This window comes from Epargyreus clarus, unplaced genomic scaffold, assembly GCF_041222505.1.
Source record: "Epargyreus clarus isolate Ecla_fem2 unplaced genomic scaffold, WU_Ecla_fem_2.2 ptg000029l, whole genome shotgun sequence".
NCBI lineage: Eukaryota > Metazoa > Arthropoda > Insecta > Lepidoptera > Hesperiidae > Epargyreus > Epargyreus clarus.
In genome coordinates this window covers 6,169,533-6,191,891 of record NW_027332235.1, presented here as the reverse complement: position 1 = coordinate 6,191,891, position 22,359 = coordinate 6,169,533, and the positions used below count along the sequence as shown (strand labels likewise).

The 22,359-nt window shown below is 35.1% G+C and overlaps 2 protein-coding genes across 3 annotated transcripts in view; one reads left to right on the top strand and one right to left on the bottom strand.

Moving 5' to 3' along the window:
- LOC140754480 (hemicentin-2-like) overlaps nucleotides 1-19,693 on the top strand; it is a 45,294-nt gene extending 25,601 nt beyond the window's left edge. The window contains exons 24-41 of one of the 2 annotated variants that reach the window (XM_073089501.1): nucleotides 5,082-5,154; nucleotides 6,345-6,541; nucleotides 6,983-7,055; nucleotides 7,650-7,846; nucleotides 8,660-8,735; nucleotides 9,030-9,226; nucleotides 9,641-9,809; nucleotides 10,687-10,781; nucleotides 11,106-11,259; nucleotides 12,037-12,158; nucleotides 12,691-12,831; nucleotides 13,421-13,558; nucleotides 14,400-14,512; nucleotides 15,302-15,535; nucleotides 17,295-17,442; nucleotides 17,962-18,578; nucleotides 18,713-18,862; nucleotides 19,270-19,693. In XM_073089501.1, coding sequence (XP_072945602.1) covers nucleotides 5,082-5,154; nucleotides 6,345-6,541; nucleotides 6,983-7,055; nucleotides 7,650-7,846; nucleotides 8,660-8,735; nucleotides 9,030-9,226; nucleotides 9,641-9,809; nucleotides 10,687-10,781; nucleotides 11,106-11,259; nucleotides 12,037-12,158; nucleotides 12,691-12,831; nucleotides 13,421-13,558; nucleotides 14,400-14,512; nucleotides 15,302-15,535; nucleotides 17,295-17,442; nucleotides 17,962-18,578; nucleotides 18,713-18,862; nucleotides 19,270-19,530 — 3,155 coding nt within the window. In that variant the 3' untranslated portion in view covers nucleotides 19,531-19,693. The remainder of the gene's footprint in view (nucleotides 1-5,081; nucleotides 5,155-6,344; nucleotides 6,542-6,982; nucleotides 7,056-7,649; nucleotides 7,847-8,659; nucleotides 8,736-9,029; nucleotides 9,227-9,640; nucleotides 9,810-10,686; nucleotides 10,782-11,105; nucleotides 11,260-12,036; nucleotides 12,159-12,690; nucleotides 12,832-13,420; nucleotides 13,559-14,399; nucleotides 14,513-15,301; nucleotides 15,536-17,294; nucleotides 17,443-17,961; nucleotides 18,579-18,712; nucleotides 18,863-19,269) is intronic. The other variant, XM_073089503.1, reaches the window with a different exon arrangement.
- Nucleotides 1-22,359, bottom strand: part of LOC140754485 (uncharacterized) — a 226,960-nt gene that overhangs the window by 167,275 nt on the left and 37,326 nt on the right. The window lies entirely within an intron of this gene.

Here is a 22,359-nt window from a genome sequence, read left to right as displayed (position 1 = left end):
GGAGAACCGTTGACAGAGGATAAACTTTTACTTAAAATGATCGTTACGTAAAAATACAATATCCAATGTTGCCATAATTAAAAGAAATGTTTTCATACAAATGCATTTTCAACAGGATTATCGAATGTTTCAGACTGTTTCCACCATTTGACATCATTTTTTTGTATGAGGCGCTTAATGGTACTTAGGTATATACTGTACCAATGTGTGAAAAAATATTTCAGTGTTGGCATACGAAAAAAATATGCACTATGCATATGTAATCTCTTTTTTTGGGAAGCGTATATGCTGTAAACATCATATTTTTAACTCATTGTTACTTTAAAAAGCTATAATCCGATGAGTTTATTTCTTTTACGCGAAAAAAATGCTGTAAGTTGTGGCATAAACAAAATTAATATTAAAATAAAAAGACGTATTTAGGGATCTGGTCTAAAACTAAAACACTTTAAAATCTTACTTTATTTTTTATTGCAGGTAATGAAGATGTAATTCTTTAACGTTTTAAATATAATTGAAATGACTTAAGAAAAAATCGTACAATATACATAATACGTAATTTTAAATAATTTTCACTTAAACGTTATAATTAAACTTTTTTGATTTTTTAACGCCTCAACTCAACTCATAAAACCTTTCATCTCATCATTGATTAACTTGTCTCTTACGTTATCACTCTTCTTATACATCAACATCTTCCTCGTCTGTTTCTTCTAAACAATATTTTTACTTTAGTACAAGGCTTTATCAGTCCTCCTGATGGTAAGTGGCTACTGTCTGGACTGTATGTTCGTCTGCTACTCCTATATTACATAAAAAGGTACCTATAATACTTCCCTCAAGATACACCTTTTTTTTGTCGACAAGAGGGGAAACCTTCAAAAGATACCCTATGCCATGGGAGCGACACGGGGTTATGTGGGATTCTTACCGCACTAAAACCCCCCCGGTAGTTATCCTCGGCGCTGCATAGAGGACTTCGGGATCTCCAAAGGAACGCAACCGGAGTCTTCTTAGCGTGTTGCCCCGTCGGGCTCTGCCCAGTTGAGCATGACGCTCACCACTCGGTGTGGCGTGCATGACGGTATGCGACCACACATACTGCCGTCCTTCCCTGGGTAGTTGCCCGGGTGGTTCCAATCTCTCTCTCTCACTTTTGCCACCCGCAATCCCGGAAGCCCCTTTTAGTCGCCCCTTAAGACAGGCAGAGGATACCCTATTCTGGTCCCGGAACTACGGAAACAGATGGGCGTTATCTACGCCCACGGCGACTCCTCCTCCGAGCTGTGCACTCCCTAGCTCGCTCGGCTTCTTCCTTTGTGGACTTGAAAATGTCGCAGGTGATCATGCTATAGCTATCCAACAATGGCGCTGGAGAAAGGTCCGGTCCCACTTTTGACACGAGGATCCGCCGCTGAGACTCCCACGCTGGGCAGTACTGCAGCGTGTGCTATGCGGAATCCTCGTAGGGCCCTCATCTCCCTCTATCCTGTATAGATACTCACCGAAACGGCCATGTCCGGTGAGTATCTGGGTCAACCGGTATGTTGCATGACCTTTCGCGAAGAGCCAAACCCGAAAGTTCAGTACGATAGCATTGACCACCCGTTGGCGTATGTTACGTGGTCCAAATAGCCGATGATGCTAGCAACCTCCAGATACACCTATACAGGGTGAATTTTTCAAATAGGCCTTCAAGGCTAAATCCGAAACTATAAGGATTTGCGAAAAATGCTGAAAGGAGTTACGAGGCCGATTTTGATAAAAACTAAAACTGCATCATTCGGTTTTTAAGATATCTTCTTCCTTAGCCGAGAATCGAACGAGTTTATTTTGGAAAATAATAAATTTGTATATTATTTCACTATCTGATAGTGTCGCTTATAAGGATCAAATTCTGGGAAGTAATGTTATGTGAAAAATTAAAGGAAAAGGAAAATTTTGAATAAAATACATATTGGCATACTAATCCTTAAGGATTATACATCACATATGACTTATGTATAATTCTTTAGGACTATACATAAGTCATAACATTGAATAATTTGTTGGTTAATCAACTAATTCTTCGATGTTATGACCGTGACATACGGCTTAGTATGACTAACTAATAGCTTGGCAACTAAGTTTATTTTAGGATTTATATTTTAAATAAAAATAGATAATTAATACGTAAACTTTTATTTTTTTATTTTTTACAACTTCGTTTCAACGTTACATATGATTTTCTATATCTTTTTGTTAAGTAATCACTAGGATTTTACTTGAGAAAGTCATCATTAGATTGTCATTTATCATTACTTCCCAGAATTTAATATTCCAGAATTCCCAGAATTGCATTTGACGTGAAGTTCAAAGTACAGTTTAGATTCTTACAGGTTATATAGATTCGGTGGTCCGATATAATAACAAAAGTCGAATAGGTAAAGTAAATCCTTTAGTTCATATAAGAAAAACAGTGGTTGTGGATATCCAATAACATTAAAACTGTTAATTTTTAAAACAATATTTTTTGAGGTTTTCACCAGACTTATATGTTAACATCTGGAACCAGCAGCTGAACGTAAATTCAAAAGCACGAAAACGTTTGAGTAGATAAATAACATTACGTGGCGGTCACCCATCCATGTACTGACCACAAATTTAACCTACTCAACCCTGTTAATATACAATTATTTTCAACTTAATAAAAGTAAATTATTTGTGCTTGCGCATATATTCAATATTAAACTCCTTAATCCTGTTGATACAGGGATACCACCTGTCTATTCGGCCATTTAGCGCTCACTTTTTTACACTTCACAACATGGGAGTAACAGACGAGCATGCAGTCCACCTGATGGTGGGTGGCTATTACCTATGGACGTCTGTAATCACCCTCAGATAGGATTATATATTCCTACCTGGAATCGGTCACAGATACGCCGCTACCCCTGAGGACTAAGCTGGAACGTCTCGGAAACGTATGTCTCCCTTATCTACACCCTTCAAACCAGAACACAGCAGCGCTTAACACTGCTGTTATGAGATTTAACCACAAAATGCTCTACCACCTTCAATCACTATATATAATTGAATCATGATAAAAAATAATCTTTTACTTTTGTAACATTAGTACAGAAAAAGATAGTAGGTATGTAGAATTTGTTAGGTTAGGTTAGGTTAGAACATGAAAGAAAATATAAAACAAGTCATTTAATTCAAAAATCAAAAATACGAATGCACTAAAAAGGCTGAAGTAGAACTTTTTTAAAACGTGTTACTATTTCGCGAAAAAAAAATCACAATTTATGCTCCATAAAATATATAACTTCAGTAATTTAAAGTTCCAAACATTATTTTACTTCGTTAAGGGGTACTAAATACTAAATTTTATAGTAGTTGCTTCAAAATTAAAGGATTTAAAAAAAAAACTGACATGACTGTCTATTTTATACTATTTTTTATACTGTCTATATTATGTAATGTTTAGTTAGTATTTCGATGTAAAAAAATGTAAATAAATAAATAAATAAAATAAATAAATTTTACCCTCTTAGGGGTAGAATTTTCAAAAGGCCTTCCTTAGTACTTATTAACGCTACATAGATAACCTATGTGCAAAATTTCAGAACTCTATGGTCCTTGGTTTAGGCTTTATGTTGATTTCTGAAAAATGAAAAAGTCATTTAGTCAGTCACCTTGCTGGTTTATATATATACAAATATGTTTTTATATTCTGCGCTTAATTTCCTTTCATTTGATACCCTACTCGATAGGTTCGGTTAACTTTTTTTTTAAATGTGTTACTATTTCGCGCCAAAAATCCGCCATTTTGACTTTTTTTTACTAACACCTATCTAAGGACACTCGGGTCATAGAGACAAATATAATGACACCTTAACTACTGAAATTCATCCTGCCGATGACTTTACTTGATCCGATGTAACAAAACATCGGATCAAGTAAAGAAAGACAAAAATACAAGATACGCGCGAAAAACATAACCCTTCCTTGGCAGTTGGATAAAAAGATTTTCACGTTCAAAACATTTCAATCAAGGTTTTGCCGAAATTTCTGAAGCCATTCTGTTCAGGGGATTAAATAGGGGTTGAAAGTGTTTATGAAAGTCCCTCAATTGTAACGCAAACTTGATGAAAATAAAGGAACTTAAAAGAGATCACACATACATTATATAATATATACATATATATAACTCATCGAGATGACTGTCTGACTAAATGGGTAGTGTTGCTGTGATAAAGATCAACGCAAAGGAAAACCGCTGAACTTTAGAGTGCTGGAATTACTCATAGGTTCTTTATATAGCGTAATTGACCACTACGAGGATAAAATGGATAATATTGTTTGAACATCTTTTGATTTTGAAGCAGATACCTACTATTAAAACTTTGTATTTGGCTTTCTGGATAAAAAAAAACCTGTTTCATTGTTTTTGGAAATTCTACTTCAGCTTTTATAGTGCAGTCTGGTTTTTTGATTTTTTAATTAATTACTTGTTCGCTTTTATATAGATTTCAAGTTGTTGTATATTTTTGAACACCTAATAATGTATGACGCGTTTGTATGTACTAATACACTACACATTTTGGTAAAGAAATATTTTAGTGTGCCATACAAAAAATAACGATTTTTAAAAATAGGTATTTTTGTATGTAATATTTCAAGCTGTTGTCTCCTTATTAAATTTTTAAAATGTATGGCTTATAGACAAAAAAATCACGACCCAAATTCTTGGTATTTTGCAAATATTAACTCATATTCTTTACAAACGGCCCCAAAAATTAACAAAATTTCAATAAATGTATAGAAACAAAAAAAATGTAAAAAATCTTGCACGCGAAACTAAACAAGACATTTCCCCGCGAGCTGCTTGCAGCTCGCGCACCCAAGCGATACCTAGTCTTTTATTATAATATGGGAATAGCAGACGACTTTCAGGCACAAATTGAGAGGTCAAGTTGCAACCACTAGATTCGAACCTCGGACCCATGAAACACTCTACCATGAGAGTCATTTATTATCACTTGCTGAAAAGGTGAAAGAAAGTAACAAACATTTACATTTTTTGTTTTTTATAGATGCGCCCGAAATTGACAAAAGCGAACACACTATGGAAACATTTTTCGGAACTGCAACTGACATATTATGCAGGTAATTAACTTAAATTTGAATCCGACAGAAATGTTTTTCGAGCGTATACATGTACAACAATGTACATATATATGTATGTATGTCTTATTATATGGCATGCCCTGCAGTCGTTGAATTCTTCTAAATTTTGTGAGAGACATACACACAATTTTTAATCGACTTCAAAAAGGAGGTGGTTAACAATTCGGCCGGTATCTTTTTTTATGTATGTACACGAATTACTCCGCCGTTAGTGAACCGATTTTAATAATTCTTTTTTATTATGTAGAGACGAGCTGGAAGTTGGTCCCATTTAAATATGGTTAGGATCCATCGATGGGTTCTGGAGAAAATGAGGGGAACTCCTCCATCCATCTAAATATAACAGCCATAACTACGCCGTTTATGAATCTATTTTAATGCCTTTAATTTCGTGTGTGTACAATTGCTACAAGTTGGTCGCATTTAAATATGATGAGGATCAGAGTGGGTTCTGGAGACAAAATCAACCGTTGGGAATAATTGAGTTGTGTTTAAAGATATTTGGTGTAGGTACTAATGAAATTGCGAAGCCAGTTCATCATTGACTATTTAAGGGTCTGATAATGTGGCTCGGAGACAAAATATGTAACGCCTCAACTGATGGGAATAATTGAGTTGTGTTTGAAGATATTTGGTGTACGTTCTAATGAAATTGCAAAGCCAGTTCATCATTGACTATTTAGTTAGGTTAGGTTGGAACATATAAGACAATATAAAACTAAGCGAGCAGGGCGCGGCAGCGCCATGCGAGTGGGCGGTTCTAATCAATGTAAATTCAGACCTTACCTTAATTCATGATCACGTTTATACAATTTTATATTGTATTAATATAAATTTTATTATGTCATCACTAAAAAAAGTGTAAAATTTTTTTTTAACAAAAAATACAACCGACTTCTATGTCACTACAAAGTAAATAATAATTCAAATAAGTGTTGGTTTAGTCCATATTTCTGAAGTCGACGCTCATATTAGACACGCTGTTTACATCGTTATCCAACGATATATATCGAGCGCCGACTTTTCGATGTCAAATTTCGTTGGTATAGTCAAAGAAAAAATATAGGTAAACGTGAAAACATAATCATACAATTACTTTATTTATTATTAGATAATTACACCGATAGAGAGGATAAAAATAATGTTAAGTATAATTCATTTATCTGCAGAGTCATAAGAGGATCGCCGGAACCAGATATCACGTGGGAGTTCAAAAAAAAAGATACCGCTGACTTTAAAACTCTTGCCGAAACTAAACAGAAAATTCATATAGATTCAACACGTGTGGAAGACGCTGGTGTTTATAGATGTAAAGCGAACAATTTTGTTGGAGAGGATTCACACGAGACTGAATTGACCGTTTTTGGTGCGTATTTTTAACCCTTATCTTAATAATGTTATTCGAACGTATATACGCATGTCTCTTTTATCACGTCCTACAACCCAAAGGGCTCGACGGATTGTAACATATAGTGTCCTTGGATTCGACTAAATTAAAGGAGTGACAAAGGTAATACTATTTTTAAACGGTTGGTTTTTTCTGTATATAATAATTGGGTTAGAAGTAGGAAACTGGATTCCGTACTTAAATTTGCGTACTTAGTTACTTGCGCATTATAAACCGAACATAATAATATCGCGGTATTCAACCAAATGTAAACAAATGCTGTAAGTATTTCGTAAATTAGTAAATTATGGCCCACTTTAAAAGCAAATTCCTGATTGCTGAAAAACTAGGTGGGAAATAAATCAATCAATTGTTTTTAATCTGTTGTGAGTTACTGTAATAATTTTCTTCTTATTATAGGTCTTCCTGAAATAGACAAAAGCAAATCTAATATAACAGTTAATCAAGGATCTAAAGCTACAATATCGTGCAGGTAATATAGGATTTTTTATAATATAGCAGTAACAGACCAGCATGCAGTCCACCTTATGGTACGTGACTACTACCGCTCAAGGATATCTGCAATCAACCCCCGATAGTCGGCCACAGATGCGCCGCTACCCCTGAGTAATAGGCTGGAACGCCTAGGAAAAGTATGTCTTCTTTACCATACCCTTCAAATCAGAACACAGCAGCGCTTAACACTACTGTTAATAGGAAGAAATAGGTGTGGCGTTGGTGCCGCCGGAGTAGAACGACAAAACGTTCTATCACCTTCAAAAATATTTTTATACGGTATTCATAAGTCATTTAAACTTCATGTATAAATGATTGCTTCCGTATTAATCATAAAATATGAGGAAATGAATTACTTTACTACAAATAATTTATTTTTTTCATTACAAAACTTCTATATAATTTAATTCCATCATTGCAATGAAATATTCCGTTATGTTAAAGAAGTTACATTGTATATAATTTTTTTGTCACACTACCTAATACTATAATATGTAACTAAAATAAAATAATGTAAGAAACATTATTTGGCATAAAATAAAACGCTAAGTACAGTAAATATTATTTCTAGAATTATAGGAGGAAATCCGGAACCAGATATCACTTGGGAATTCAAGAAAAAGAATACAAGTGATTTCGTAACCATGTCCGCAACTGAACAAAATATTGTTATTAATGCTGTCGATTTGGAAAATGGTGGAACTTACAAATGTGTCGCAAGCAATTACCTTGGGATGGATACACATGAGACTGAAGTGACTGTGCAATGTGCGTATAAATCAGTTTTAGAAATATCTATTTCGAATATCTATGTCTGAGACTTCGTTCGCGTGAATTCAAAATATAAGGTCCAACAACGTCGTCTATCAAACACTAGTAAACTGAAACTCCGGTCCGGAGTGCATTTAAAAGTATAATTTTATACAGCGTAAATTCATTTGAATGAATTAAACACTAAACGTTAAGTCAAGATATAAACTATTAATATATTGTTAACTCATTGAATTAAATTTAGTAGATTTCGTTTGATGCAATTTGAATCATATAGGCATGTATTCTAAAAATGTTAGTAATTGCTATTATTACATATTCTCAGTGCTTCTTGTTTTGCAAATATTCGGTGTGTGGAAACGCGAACCTTTAATTTTGATAGATACAGATAAATACGGATTATAGATAATGCAAGCAGTGGTCTAAAAACTGATGGTATTAAAAACATTTTTTTACAATAATATAGGAATAGCAGACGAGCATGCAGTCCACCTGATTGTAAGTGGCTACTGCCCACCATGAACATCTGTAATCAGCCCCACATACGTAGTATTAGATTCCTACCTGAGGTCGCCTACAGATGCGCCGCTACCCCTGAGGACGAAGCTGGAACGTCTCGGAAAAGTATGTCTCCCTTACCCCACATTTTAAACCAGAGCAAAGCAACGCTTAACACTGCTGTTATGAGGCTGAAATAGGTGTGGCAGTGGTGCCGCCGGAGTCGAACCACAAATGGTTCTACAACCTTCAAAATGCATATATGTATAATTTAATTTTGTTAATGATTCGAGTTATATTTTTATAAAATAGGTGCTCCCGTAATAGACAAATCTAAAACAAACAGAGTAGCTGCAACCTTAAGATCAAAAGCTAATATACAATGCAGGTAATTATATTATTTTAACTTATTACTATCGTTACATTACATCGTTAACTGGCCATTAGTAGCACATTGCTTTGAATAAAATCATTTTATTGGCCACAACCAATCGGTATAAAATAATTAGTAAACTATAATTGAAATAACCTAATGTATATGTTGCTTAGTATAACTTTACAAATTGTCTCACGCTTGTGTACGCTTTCTCTCTGAATTTAAAGGATTTCGACTACCACTAAGTAAATGTCGAGATAAGACATATTGTATACGATTTCAATTACTATATTCCTTAATTAACAGAATCATGAGAGGTATACCAGCACCAGTGATTACTTGGGAATTCAGGAGACAAAGCGCGAGTGAATTTGTACCCCTTCCACAAACAGAGCAAGAAATTAAAATAGAACCAGTTGATACAGACAACGCTGGTGTTTATAAATGCCAAGCAAGTAACGAAGTTGGTAAAGATTTCTATCGAATTGAACTGATTGTAGAAAGTAAGTATATTCTGATGTTTTCCTCGTGTATTCATAATTATAGTTTAAAAACTAAAAACCACGCTAAAATCTCACAAGGAATATCGTTAATCCTGATTCTTGATGAGGAGAATGAGATAAAATTATTAAAATCGTGTATTGTCATCGGTTTTTGATAGTTATTCAAAATTTTAAATTAATCAGACCATTCAAAGTAGGTAAAAATCGAGTTCAAAGATTCCGTTACATACATACATACAACCCAAGCTATTAAAAGCGTGGAAAAATAATATAAGAGTAACTGGTGCTGCAGATAATATTTGATTGTCGCTCAATAATTCTATTGCTGAGTTGGCTTCAAGCAAAAATACATTGGAATAAGTTGGAATGCTTCATAAGTGGTTGATGATGATAATCAATCAATAATGTTGCTAGATGCAGCATTTGTCGTCGTTGAACAACCTAAGCCGGCGAAAATTGGTGACCAAGTGACGTTGCACTGCGAAGTAACTGGTGAACCAGAACCAAACGTAAGGTGGATCAAAGAAGGGAAAACTATTACTGCAGATAAGAAATACACTATATTTACAGATAACTCATTAAGGTCAGTCAACAATTACTTTTTACATTCTTCGCGAAACCGAGAGAACTGCATCAAACGAATATAGTTAGGGTTCAGGATTTAATTCTCGGCTAGTATTAGATGCAGGCATGGAGGCAAGCCCTCTGATTTTTCAAAATTATGTGCGTGTTAGAAATTAATGATCACTTGCTAAAACGGTGAAGGAAAACATCGTGAGGAAACCTGCATACCTGAGAGATTTATTAAAAAAAATCTCAAAGGTATGTGAAGTCTACCAATACGCACTTGGCCAGCGCGGTGGACTATGGCCTAATCCTTCTCATTCTGAGAGGAGACACGTGCTCAGCAGTGGGACAATAGTGGATTGATGATGATGATAGTATTAGATGCTCTAGATGCTCGGGTCTAGACGCCCTTGTACAGCCATTTTATGAATTATTTATTATAGTGACAATTGATCATCCAAAGTCTCCTAGTGGGTATTGGTCGTCAGCCTTATACCGCTATATATTTCTATTATGGTACACAGAGCTGCTAAACTCAAATAGTACTCGTATTGGAATATGATTTATATTGAGAAGAGAAGGTGTTTACCTTATATTTAACTAATAAGTTCATACGTATGTCTGCGTCAAATCTTACAGCTGAATTTTAAATTAGTTAATCCCAACGGATTATTTTTTTTATACAAGGTTGTTTTGGATGATATTCTATGATTATCTTATTGATAAAACTTATTGATCTAAATCATATATACCTTACTAATTATGCAATACCAATTTCGTGGGGGCGATATAAGTATCAAATGAAAGAGTTATGTGAAACCGTTATTAAAGAATTGGTTTATCGAATGATTTTTTTTATTTTGTAAAAGTAATATATAATTATATATTTTTAGATTTATAGCGAGTGAGAACGACAAAGGAGATTATACCTGTGAAGCAAGAAATTACCGTGGAAGAGACAGCAAGGATGTCACGTTGAATATTTACGGTAAAACATTAAAATAAATGGTCGCGATTATAAAAAAAACGCTTTCTATACTCACAGCCCCACACTAGGATTCCCTGTGTCATGGGTGCCATGGACACACATAGACAAATACACAAAAGCCCAGGCCCAGAACAGACATCTAAATTCATCATTCCAATATCTGTCTGGCCGGGGATTGAAACCAGAACCCTTTGCGCGTCAGACCGTTATGGTGACCGCTCAAAAAATTTGGTCCGGTCGAAAATTTTGGTCAAAAAAATGTCCTCACTATATTGGTTTCAACTTCATTAGTTGCGTACTTAATTTATCTGGATTGTGTTTTAGGACCAGTAAAAATAGAGCCTCCTAAGGACACGCCGCGTAATGTATTAGTTGGTAGTGATGTGGAATTATTGTGTGACGCTAGCGGGATCCCAAATCCAAACATATCATGGATATTTTTAAAGTCGGGTTCCAAAGATTATCCTGCGATATTACCGTAAGTGATAAGTGATAATAATAAAAACATATAGATAAGCTAATGTAAATGTAATCGAACATGAAATGACGTAATTGTTTGAAATTCGACTTCTACTAGAAGACTAGGAGGAGATTTAAGATCTCAGACACACCTTTTGAAATAACTTTCATAAACTGTAAAAGAAACATTGTAAAGAAACCTACATATCAAACCTACATAATGTAAAGGTGTAAAAATCAACATGTTAGGATATTAAGTTGCGGGGTTGGGTATTTACGTTCTTGTATTTTTATTTTCATGGTAAATATATTTCGTAAATAGCCATTTATGGCTATTTATTGCTATTTATGGCTCTTTATATTCATTGAATGATAGCTACAAATTAAGAAACTATATTTTCAGTTTTGAATTGATAACGTAATCATTGTTTTGCTTATGTGTTCGCTGGCCTTTACATTAGCATTGTTCATTTTTCTTTCATCTTTTCTCGTGCTTAAATTTTCTATCGTCTACCTGAAACTAAATGCGGTAAGTTTTAAAGGTGGTAGAACCTTTTATGGTTCGACCACCGCCACACCTATTTCTACCTAATAACAGCAGTGTTAGTCGCTGCTGTGTCAGGTCGACTGCATGCTCGTCTGCTACTCCTATTGTATAAAAAAAGTCCATTTTGCCCGAGTTGTTTCTATAGAATCATCTGCCAATATTTTCCATCTCACCTCATCCAAAAAATAATGGTAATCAGAACACAGATGAACCTCAATTAAAACATGTTTCATTAATTTATCATTTCAGGCCAAACGGCTCGAATCGTCTGACATTAAGTAAAATTCAAGCAAAGAGTGCCGGGTCTTACGTTTGTATCGCTACCAATACATTTGACACTAAGTCAATCACATATGAAGTTAATGTTAATGGTAATTCAATATATATAATTATTAAATCAATAATTTGCATTTTAAATATGGTAGTTCATTGTGATAAAGGTGGATTTAGTTTTTAAGCTGCTCTTGATTTTCATAATAAAGTTTTAATTATTAATTTCAATATATGTTTCAAAGGAGGATATGATACACTGCAGAAAAAAAATTCTTAGAAATGACCAGATATCAGGCGTTACTTTATTGCAAATTCCCACTGATATGGTTATTCATAGTAAGGCATGTGATATCATATTATGTGATGTGATATGACGCATGCCAATTGAACGTTCAGTGGTAGACACGTTCTAGGCTTATAAGTCTTTGGAGTTGCAAATAATGGGATTTATTATTTTTTTACTTTTTTGAAAGCTTTTTTGCTCGATAAAAACCTTAAGCGTATCGCGTAAGGCGTAAGGTCTTTCAATAGGAACGCGTCAATAATACGGCGACTATCATTTTATTAAAAAGAATTAATAATTGGAATAAAAAACTAACAAATGAATAAATTACACATTTTCTTTTCTAGCGCCAGTTGAAATTGAAAACCCCGAGAAAACTGAATTTAATGTTGTGGAATATGACATAGCCCTGATAATTCCTTGCAAAGCAAAGGGATATCCGAAGCCGACAGTAACATGGATGGTGGACGGATTGCCCTTAACTCTAGGTAATGTAACATATCTATTACAATTTACTGGAAATTAATTATTGTGTAGAGAAGAAAAACATTGTGAGAAACCCTTCACCCCTGAGTGTTCTAAATTTTTTTCAAGCATGTCTATCAATTCGCACTTGGCTAAGACGTTCGTGGAGGCAAGGAGCTCTTGCATATTGGGACAGTGCCAACGACTATATACAAGTAGGCAAAGACAAAACTGTTTTGAAGGTGGTAGAACCCTTTGTGGTTCGACTCCGGCGGCACCACCACCACACCTATTTCTACCTAATAACAGCAGTGTTAAGCGCTGCTGTGTTTTGTTTTGAAGAGTGTGGTAGAGGAGACATACTTTTCCGAAGGGTTCCAGCTTAGTCCTCAGGGGTGCCGATGCATCTGTGGCCGACCGCAGATAGGAATATCTAATCCTATCTGGAATTGATTAAAAATGTCAATGGCCGGCAGTAGCCACTTACCATCAGGTGGACTGCATGCTCGCCTGCTACTCCTATATTATAAAAAAGTTACATGGTGCAACCCATCCTAAAAGTGCGATTTGTATTTTTTTAAGTCCAATTTCTTCATTAGATCATGGTTTCAGCAGATGAAATGTATGATACGGACGCAGATGGCTCTCTAGTAATTATAAGGCCAGACAAGTCGTCAGAAAAAAAATATGTTTGCACAGCTTCAAACAGTCTGTCCTACGCCTCACAAACGTTCACTGTTAACGTTTCACGTATGTATATAAATCTAATAACCGTTTTAACTACGAAAAATAAACGTTTTGCACTCCAGAAGTGATCAATTTAGAAACCTAACCTGAATAATAAAATATCTTATATGTATATAAAATTCTCGTGTCACAATTTTAGTTACCGTATTCCTCCGAAACGGCTTTACCGACTTTCACCAAATTTTATATGCATTTTCAGAAGGTCTGAGAATTAACATTTTTTTTATTTATATGGCAACACAACGTTTGCCAGGTCAGCTAGTAATAAATAAAAATGAAACCGACATCCATTGACATCTTGACTTTTGCAGTTTGCTTTGCCGTCTTACGAATTTTCCATCAGGCCACATGTCCTGACGCAAGTTTAATATTTTTCACCCATCACAAAAAGTGCACAACGCCGTCAAAGGAGTTTTCACATCAAAAATATGAATGGTTGCACAAATCAACCCCTCCTACGTATAATATCGTAACCCACAATTTTATATTGTGTCTATAAAACACATTAAAATTGTGGGTTATAAAGCGTATAAAATAAAACATATATACCAAATTTCATAGAGATACGTACAGAAATGCAGATTTTATTCGCATTTTAGCATTTTCGAAACTTTGAAATGCTCTCCTGTAAAGTTTTCATTTTGCAGTTATGATATTATACGAGTACGTAGGAGGGGTCGAAATATGGTTACCTATTTCTAGCGTGAAGCAGTTCAGTGGAAGGGTGTGTTTAGGAATAAGCCTTAACATGACCATTAATAATCAGGCTATGAAATTTTTCTGTGTGTATTATACATATACAGCCATACATAAAAACCTAATACATGTAGTTTGTACTTTACAGCACATCCAATACCTACGTGGCCAATGAAGACAATGTATATAGAGATAGGAACGACGCAAGACATCAAATGTGACTTACCGTATACAGATCTGGATGTCCTTACATGGTATAAGGTTAGCTTGGAAAATATTTTTTTGAAATTATACATCATTTTTATAACATAAAAGCAGCAAACGAGCATGCACTCCACCCGATGGTAAGTGGCTACTGCTGCCCATGGACATCCGCAACCAACCCCAGATAGGACTAGATATTCCTATCTGAGGTCGGTCACAGATATGCCGCTATCCCTGAGGATTAAGCTGGAATGCCTGGATATGCCCTTACCGCGTCCTTCAAACCAGAACACAGCAGCTTTTAAGCTGCTGTTATGAGGCAGTAATAGGTGTGGCGGTGGTGTCGCCGAAGTCGAACCACATAGGATACCTTTGGGAATTTAGATTGAGAAGGATTAGGCCATAATGTCATTTCACTAAAATCAACAGTGTTAAGCGCTGCTGTATCCAATTTAAAGACATTTCAAACTATTCCTCAGGGATAGCAACCTATTTGTGTCCGATCCATTCCTATCTGGGGTTGATTACAGATGTCCATGTGCAACAGTAGCCACTAACCATCACGTGAACTGCATTCTCGTCCGCTACTGTTGTATTATTAAAAAAAAGAAAAAATAAGCAGTAAGGGTTCTATCTTCAACTACTTCTTTTCTATTTTTTACTCTTGATTTTTTTAAAGGATATTTTCTAAATTTATTGTGTTATTTATTATTAATTAGTTTTATAACCGTGCAGTTTGTTTATTTATTTTGTCTATTTGAGTGTTGAAATTTGTCTGAATAAAGTTTTTTCTTTCTTTCTTTCTAACTATAGTAACCATTTGATGTCGATGATGTTTGGTTTCAGAATGGAACGCAACTACCTGTTACAAACTTTAGATTAATTGGTGCCGTGGAACCTGATTCTGGGATATACAGCTGCCATGTGAGCTCTATATCAGGTTCAGAGTCCTCTCACGTGCAAATCTTCGTGGGGGCAAAGCCCAGATTCACTCATCCAGAAGGGAATCTGAATAAAGCGTTTTTATTTGGCCGGAAGCTATATCTCGATTGTTATGTAACGGGGACACCAACACCTACGGTAATTTTTAGGGTTCCGTACTCAAAGTGTAAAAATATAACCCCATTACTAAGACTCCGCTGTTTCTGCGTCTGTCCGTCTGTCACAGTTCTTATATAATATAAGATTTATCACATTGTCTGGACGAATTAGTTATTATACATAATAACTAGTCATTATGTATAATAGCTGTTTGATCACTTTGACTGTAACATGTACTCGTATGTATATAATATATGTATGTGTAATCTCCTTTTGATTTGCGAATTTCATTATTTTTATCCAGCAAGTCAGATACAGAATTTCATAGTGTTTCCTTCAAAATTGACGGTTGTTCAAATGAACTATTAACCCTTATTTATCCCTCTACGGGGTTGATTTTTCGGAAGGGGATAAATAGGTGTGTCCTTAATTCTATCCGGAAAGCCAAATATAAATTTTTATCGAAGATGCTTCAAAATTAACGGTATTCACAAAAACTGTCATTACTTATTTGCGCTATATAGAGAACCTATGTGCAAAATTTCAGGACTTTAAAGTCAGCGGTTTCGGCTGTACATTGATTTCTGAAAAGTGAATTAGGCATTTAGTTAGTCAGTCAGTCAGTCACCTTGCTATTTTATATATATACAAATATTTTTTTTTATAATCTCCGTTTAATTTCATTTCATTTGATATTCTACTCGATAGGTTTGGTAAACTTTTTATTTCCAGAATTTTGAATTTTTTTGTAACACCTATCTAAGGACACTCGGGTATTGAGACGAATATAATGATACCTTATCTATCGAAATTCATCCAGCCGTTTGTTATCTAACTCTCGGATCTCCGAGGGAATAAAGAAAGACAAACATACAAGATACGCGCGAAAACCATAACCCTTCCTTGGCAGTCGAATAATATAATTGGTGGTATAGTACCCTCCGGATGCGAGTTCCTCTTGCACTTGGAAGTTTATTAAGTCTATTTATTATATTATTTTGTCTTCTCCAGTTTTCTTTTTAAATTCAAACCATGTATTTATTATTACGAGCTGCATAGACATAGCAGTGGGCCAGACAAGTTTAGATAACAAAAGGGCGACACAGCGGCCATCCGCGTGTATATTCGTATATTAGGGATTTAGCGAACTTCGTTCCTTTTTCAAATTTACCTTTTTGTCGGGATTTTTTAAATTTAGTTATCAAAGTTGTCCCGGGACTAGAATAGGGCTGCGCTATTTCCTGTCTGTCGTAAGAGGCGACTATGGGAGCTCCAGGGTTGCGGGCGGCAAGAGTGGGAGTTCGAACCGTCCAGAAAGCAACCCCGAGAAGGATCGCAGTATGTGAGGTCGCATACCGCCTTAAACACCAGATGGTGTGGGAGGGGCGTAATTTGCTTCCCCCAGGGCAGAGCACGATAGAGGCGTTGTGCTTGGTAGCCTCCGGTTGTTTTCTCTCGGTGATCCCGGAGTTCTTAGCCAACCGCGGGGGATGGCCACCGAAGGAGGAAGAAATGGTTTAAAGTTGAAATGTTATGAAGAGAATACAACATAGTTTAGAAGAAGCGTTTTGATGTTTTCATTAGTCAGTAATTAATTAACGCCAGTCATTAAAAATAATCGATGTATCTATTCTTCACCTACCAAGGATAAAAATACACTGTGTAGTATAATTAAATTTCCAAATGAAAGCACATTGGCTACATTGATTTTGGTATTGTCGATAAATAATATTTTTGACAAATCGTCAAGAACAACGTCCCAGTATAAATAAGCACTAAACAAACCATTTTATTTTAGGTAACTTGGTGGCACAATGATACAAAATTGACGGACACTAGTATGTTGCATATATTTACAATGTATAACAGTGACTTGGGAGAAAAGCGATGTGAAGCTACAAATGCATTTGGTACCATAACACGTACCTATGTAATAAATAACATAGGTAAATCGCATAGTATTTTTTGTTTCAGGTGTATTTTTATCCATATTGTTATTATAAAATTATGTCCTTATTTATAATAGAACAGTATATTCATTTCAGTAACATAGTATAAAATAACTCTAATTAATTATTTGTAAATATAAGTTAGAGTAATTTAAAATTGAACAATCGTATAAAACAGAGTCTGATGGAAGGAATTGTTAAGCGGCTACAGCCACCTATGGAAAATGGAAATCTGTAATCAATTCCAGATAAGATTAGAGTTCTCCTTGAGGTTATCCACAGATGCATTGCTGACCCTGCGGATTAGGATGGAACTCGGAAAAGTATTTCCCCCTTACCACACCCTCCAAACCAGAACTCAGCGCTTAACACTGCTGCGTATTAATAAATAATAGGTGTGACGGCGGTGCCGCAATAGTCGAACCGCAGAGGGTTCTCTCACCTTCTAAATAATCACCTACTGCTGTTGTTATTAATTAATCAATTGTTATGATCAACTTTCTTTTTTTCTTTTAGGATGTGCGATCGACTTCACAGAAAGGGATTTGAATAAGTACCATCCTTTAATAGTGTCAGGCACAGGCAAATTGAATCAATTCGAAAATAGTGATGGTATAATGATTGTACCAGAAAGTGTAACTGTCACGTTCCAGTGTCCACGCACAGTACTAAAAATTAAATGTTTTAATAAAGAGTTTGTGGGTTTAGATGGAACGCATCGAAAATATCAAGATTTGAAATGTGATAAAGAATTTCGCCCGAGAACTAAAAGAGTTGATCATGGTGAAGCATGTTCGTCGGACCCTACTAGTGCGTTAATTAATGTTGGATATGATACAATCGGATCCTTCACTATAATGTACGGTGTATGTTACAGTAAATCTAAAGAAAAACAGGTTTTTACGATGTATAACCTGAACCGTTACGCATCCAATATAGAAATCGACAGCACAAAATCATTTAGGAAAGATTACACGCGGTATAATTATAATGACATGTTTAATAGTGACAGAGTATGTCGTTTTACTGGAAGGCAGCTAGTAAATGACCGTGATTTACCTCCAGGTTTACAAAAAGCGTCTCATTTCAATATAAACGTTGTACCTCAATGGAATTTATGCGGTAATTCCCACGTAAGTATCGCCCTATAAACAAAATACAAGATACTAACAAGTTCACCACCGAACGTAGAACTGAAACTGGAATTTAACGAATGAAAGTACAATTATCAATCATCATTCAGACTAATGTATTTAATGAATTTCAGAATTGGGATGAAGTAGAAAAAAGAATCAGAGATCTTGCCAAAACCGTAAAACATACTTTATTGGTGTTTACTGGAGAACATAAAAGTCAAAAAGAATTCCTTGAAGACAGATATGGCAATAAAATTAAAACGTCTAAATATTTATGGAAGGTGAGTTATAAAAATACATGAAATAAAAAAATCATCGATTGACATTTAATAATCGTGTTACGGTGATGACTCTGGCCGAACCACAAAGGATTCGACCACATAAAAACTAGGTGTTGATTGTAAATATCTTTACCGGATATCTTTATTACTTTCTTTATCGGACCGCCCCTTACGGCCCCCCCACCCCTTGAGCCGTTAGAGAGAACTAGATATTCCTACTTGCCTCTTCAGAGCATCGCTAAACACTGGTGTTATGACGTAGAAATAGGTGTGGCGGTTGTGTCGCCGAAGTCGAACCATAAAGGGTTCCATCAGCTTCAAAATTACGCGTATTATTAATAAAATATTGTTATGCATAATAATATTGAATGTAATATTTTAAAGACACGAAACGTTTAATTTTCCAGGTGGTACAAATCAATGAGAAACGGGTTTCGCTCGCTATCATCACCATAAATGAGCCAAACTTGAGAAGAGCTAACCTGAGAAGCCTCGTGTTCTGTGACGATATATGCCACCGTACCGATTGGATGGCGAACACTGAATGGCACAACGTGAAGAAGGGTTATACGTTTTGCTGCAACGCTTGGCAACTAGCCAACGCGATTGACCCGGCTTTCCAACGCATATACAAAAGCAAATTGTTACTTAGACGAACTGAATTGTAGTAATAAAGGTTTAATTAAATGGTGGCTCAATTTAAAACTAATGTAATTTAAATACTATGTAGATTATTCCATTAATTATTGTATCCTTATTCGTAAATATAGTTTATTAAATGATCTTAAGATTTATGAAGACAAATAAAATTGGATATTTTTATTTTTTACAGTCAGTCGAAGAGTGATTCAAAAAATAAAACTTAACATGTATGTTATAATCCTAGCATATAATAGCATAGAGTAGTAAATAAGAAGTAAAGAATAATTTCATGTCGTGCCATTTTAAATTCAGTTATGTGAAGGTAGTATCCCTTGTGGTTCGACCTCAGGTAGGTATATCTAATCCTATCTTGGGTTGTTTACAGTTGTCCATGGGCAGTAGTAGCCACTTACCATCACGTGGACTGCATGCTCGTCTGCTACTCCTGTCATTACATATTATAAAACAAAGTCGCTTCCCGCTGTCTGTCCCTATGTTCGCTTAGATCTTTAAAACTAGAAACTGATTTTGATGCAGTTTTTTTTAATAGACAGAGTGATTCAACAGGAAGGTTTTGTATAATATATGCACAATATATATAGAAAAACACTGCTAATTTGACAGATTTCGTAAATAAACACATTTTTTGTGCTTACATTGCAAAGTTTGGCTGAACCCTACGAGATAAATCAAAATAATATTCTACAGTATTGTACACCTTAAAAAGGTGTAAATATAAGTCCGTGATGGCATATGTCTTTCTTTGTTGCGTACTCCACAATAACTGTTTTTTTATGATTTAAAAAGACAAAAATTAATTTCATATAAAAATGGTTTTAATAGATACCAAATATTAATCCTTATCAAAATAAATTTCAAGAAATCAAGCGTTTAATGTAGATAAAATTTGATAGAAGATCTTACCAGTATAACATTTATATAATAGCTATCAATAAAAGAGATTTTCGTTCAGTTTAATAGAAAGTAATCGTAACAGTGTTGATAGTTTCGACTGTTTTCCTTCATTATCAAAGTAGAAAACGAGGATGCAGTGTACCTGGAATGTGGTCACTGCCGCCCATAAGGATCAGTAACCAGCTCCGTATAGATTGGGGGTTTTACCTGAAGCCTATCAAAGACGCGTAACCACTCAGTAGATACAGAATTGATTGCCTCATATGCAAATTGGCCGATATCTTCCGCCGAAACAAGTTAGAAATTGTTGTAGCGGTGGTATTTCTCCATTTTAACCATATTGACCTTACTACTTTTCGAATATATTGTTGTGAATTAATGAGTTGTTGGAAATTAATATATGAAGTTGTACATCAAGAATGTGAGACTCGGAAGTGGCTTCCGCTGTATTGGACGGCGAGATCAACAAGGCATGGATCCTACTACGGATGACGGCACGTGTGATCGTAAACACCTGAAGGTGTGTGATGATTGCAAGCCTGTGCAAGGAGAGCTCAAATCTCCTGCACTCAGGGGACTCCGTTTGCGTCCTATCGGAGATCAGCGAGTTCTCTGCATAATGCCGAGGAAGACCACCAAGTTTTATTGGTAAAAAATCCTATATAACACGGTTGCGCTCACAAATTATAATTTTTGTATGTCGAACCTTGATAACTACACGAATCGAAAATAATGTTTTTTCTCCTTATCGAGCACTAAAATCTTTATTACTCCAAACCCAAAAAACTACAAGTTGGCGTGTCAACAGGTTTAATAATAATAATGACATAATGAATAATCCTTTACCATTCCTTTCCAAAATAAACTGTTTCGATTTTTATATAAATAAAAATCAAACATTTAATGTATGTAGAAAATTAAATAAATGTATAAAATTTAACCTTTATGGTACGAGTATGTAATTTTGATGCATAGTTTAGTAGACTTTCGGTTAATATCATATTGCGGAATCAATTAATGGAAGAGCGCACGAAAATATGATTTTCGGGGGTTTTAGTAGAAGGAAACCATAACGAATCATAATTCCATAATTTAATTGTTTCTTAAATTAACATATTATATTTATTCTTGTGAAACACCTATTTAACTGTAGAACATGTGAATTAGCTCAACCTCTCTACAACACGTGTCGTAAACTTACGTGGAAGATCATCAATTTTTTTTACAAGAGGTGAGAGAGAACATTGTGAGTGGGGTGAGAGCGATTGAGGATAATGGAAAAATTAGGAACTTGTTCCTTTTCATTCTGAGTTAATAATGCAGAGTACCGAATGGATTTATTATTTTTATATAATAAAATTATTTCATAAAATGTTATAACTGATAAGCCATAAAAGGAATATTCCATTTAAAACTTATCGAGTAGGTATTACAATTCTTCGGTAAGGGGTTAAAATTAACAATAACACTGATGATAGCGACAATTCTGTGCTACATCAAATTATTTGTCATTAACGTCATTTGTATCGCTGCCACCACAATTTATAGTCAACACGAAAATGTATGGATTGAATCATCATCAACCCATTACTGTCTCACTGCTGGCCACGGGTCTCCTCTCATAATAAGAAGGATTAGGCCATAGTCCACCGCGCTGGCCAAGTGCGTATTGGTAGAATTCCTTTGAGATTTTTTTTTAATCTCTCAGGTATGCAGGTTTCCTCACGATGTTTTCCTTCACCGTTTAGCAAGTGTTAATTAATTTCTAATACGCACATAACTTTAAAAAGCAGAACCTCCCCCTTGACCCCTCGATCGGTAGGCCGAGTTTCTTAAAACGAGTGAATGCATAAATGGATTGAATATTAATAAGTAAGCAGAAATTAAGCAAAAAGCAGAAATTTAATTTAATAATATGCATAAATGGGTTTTTCATAACA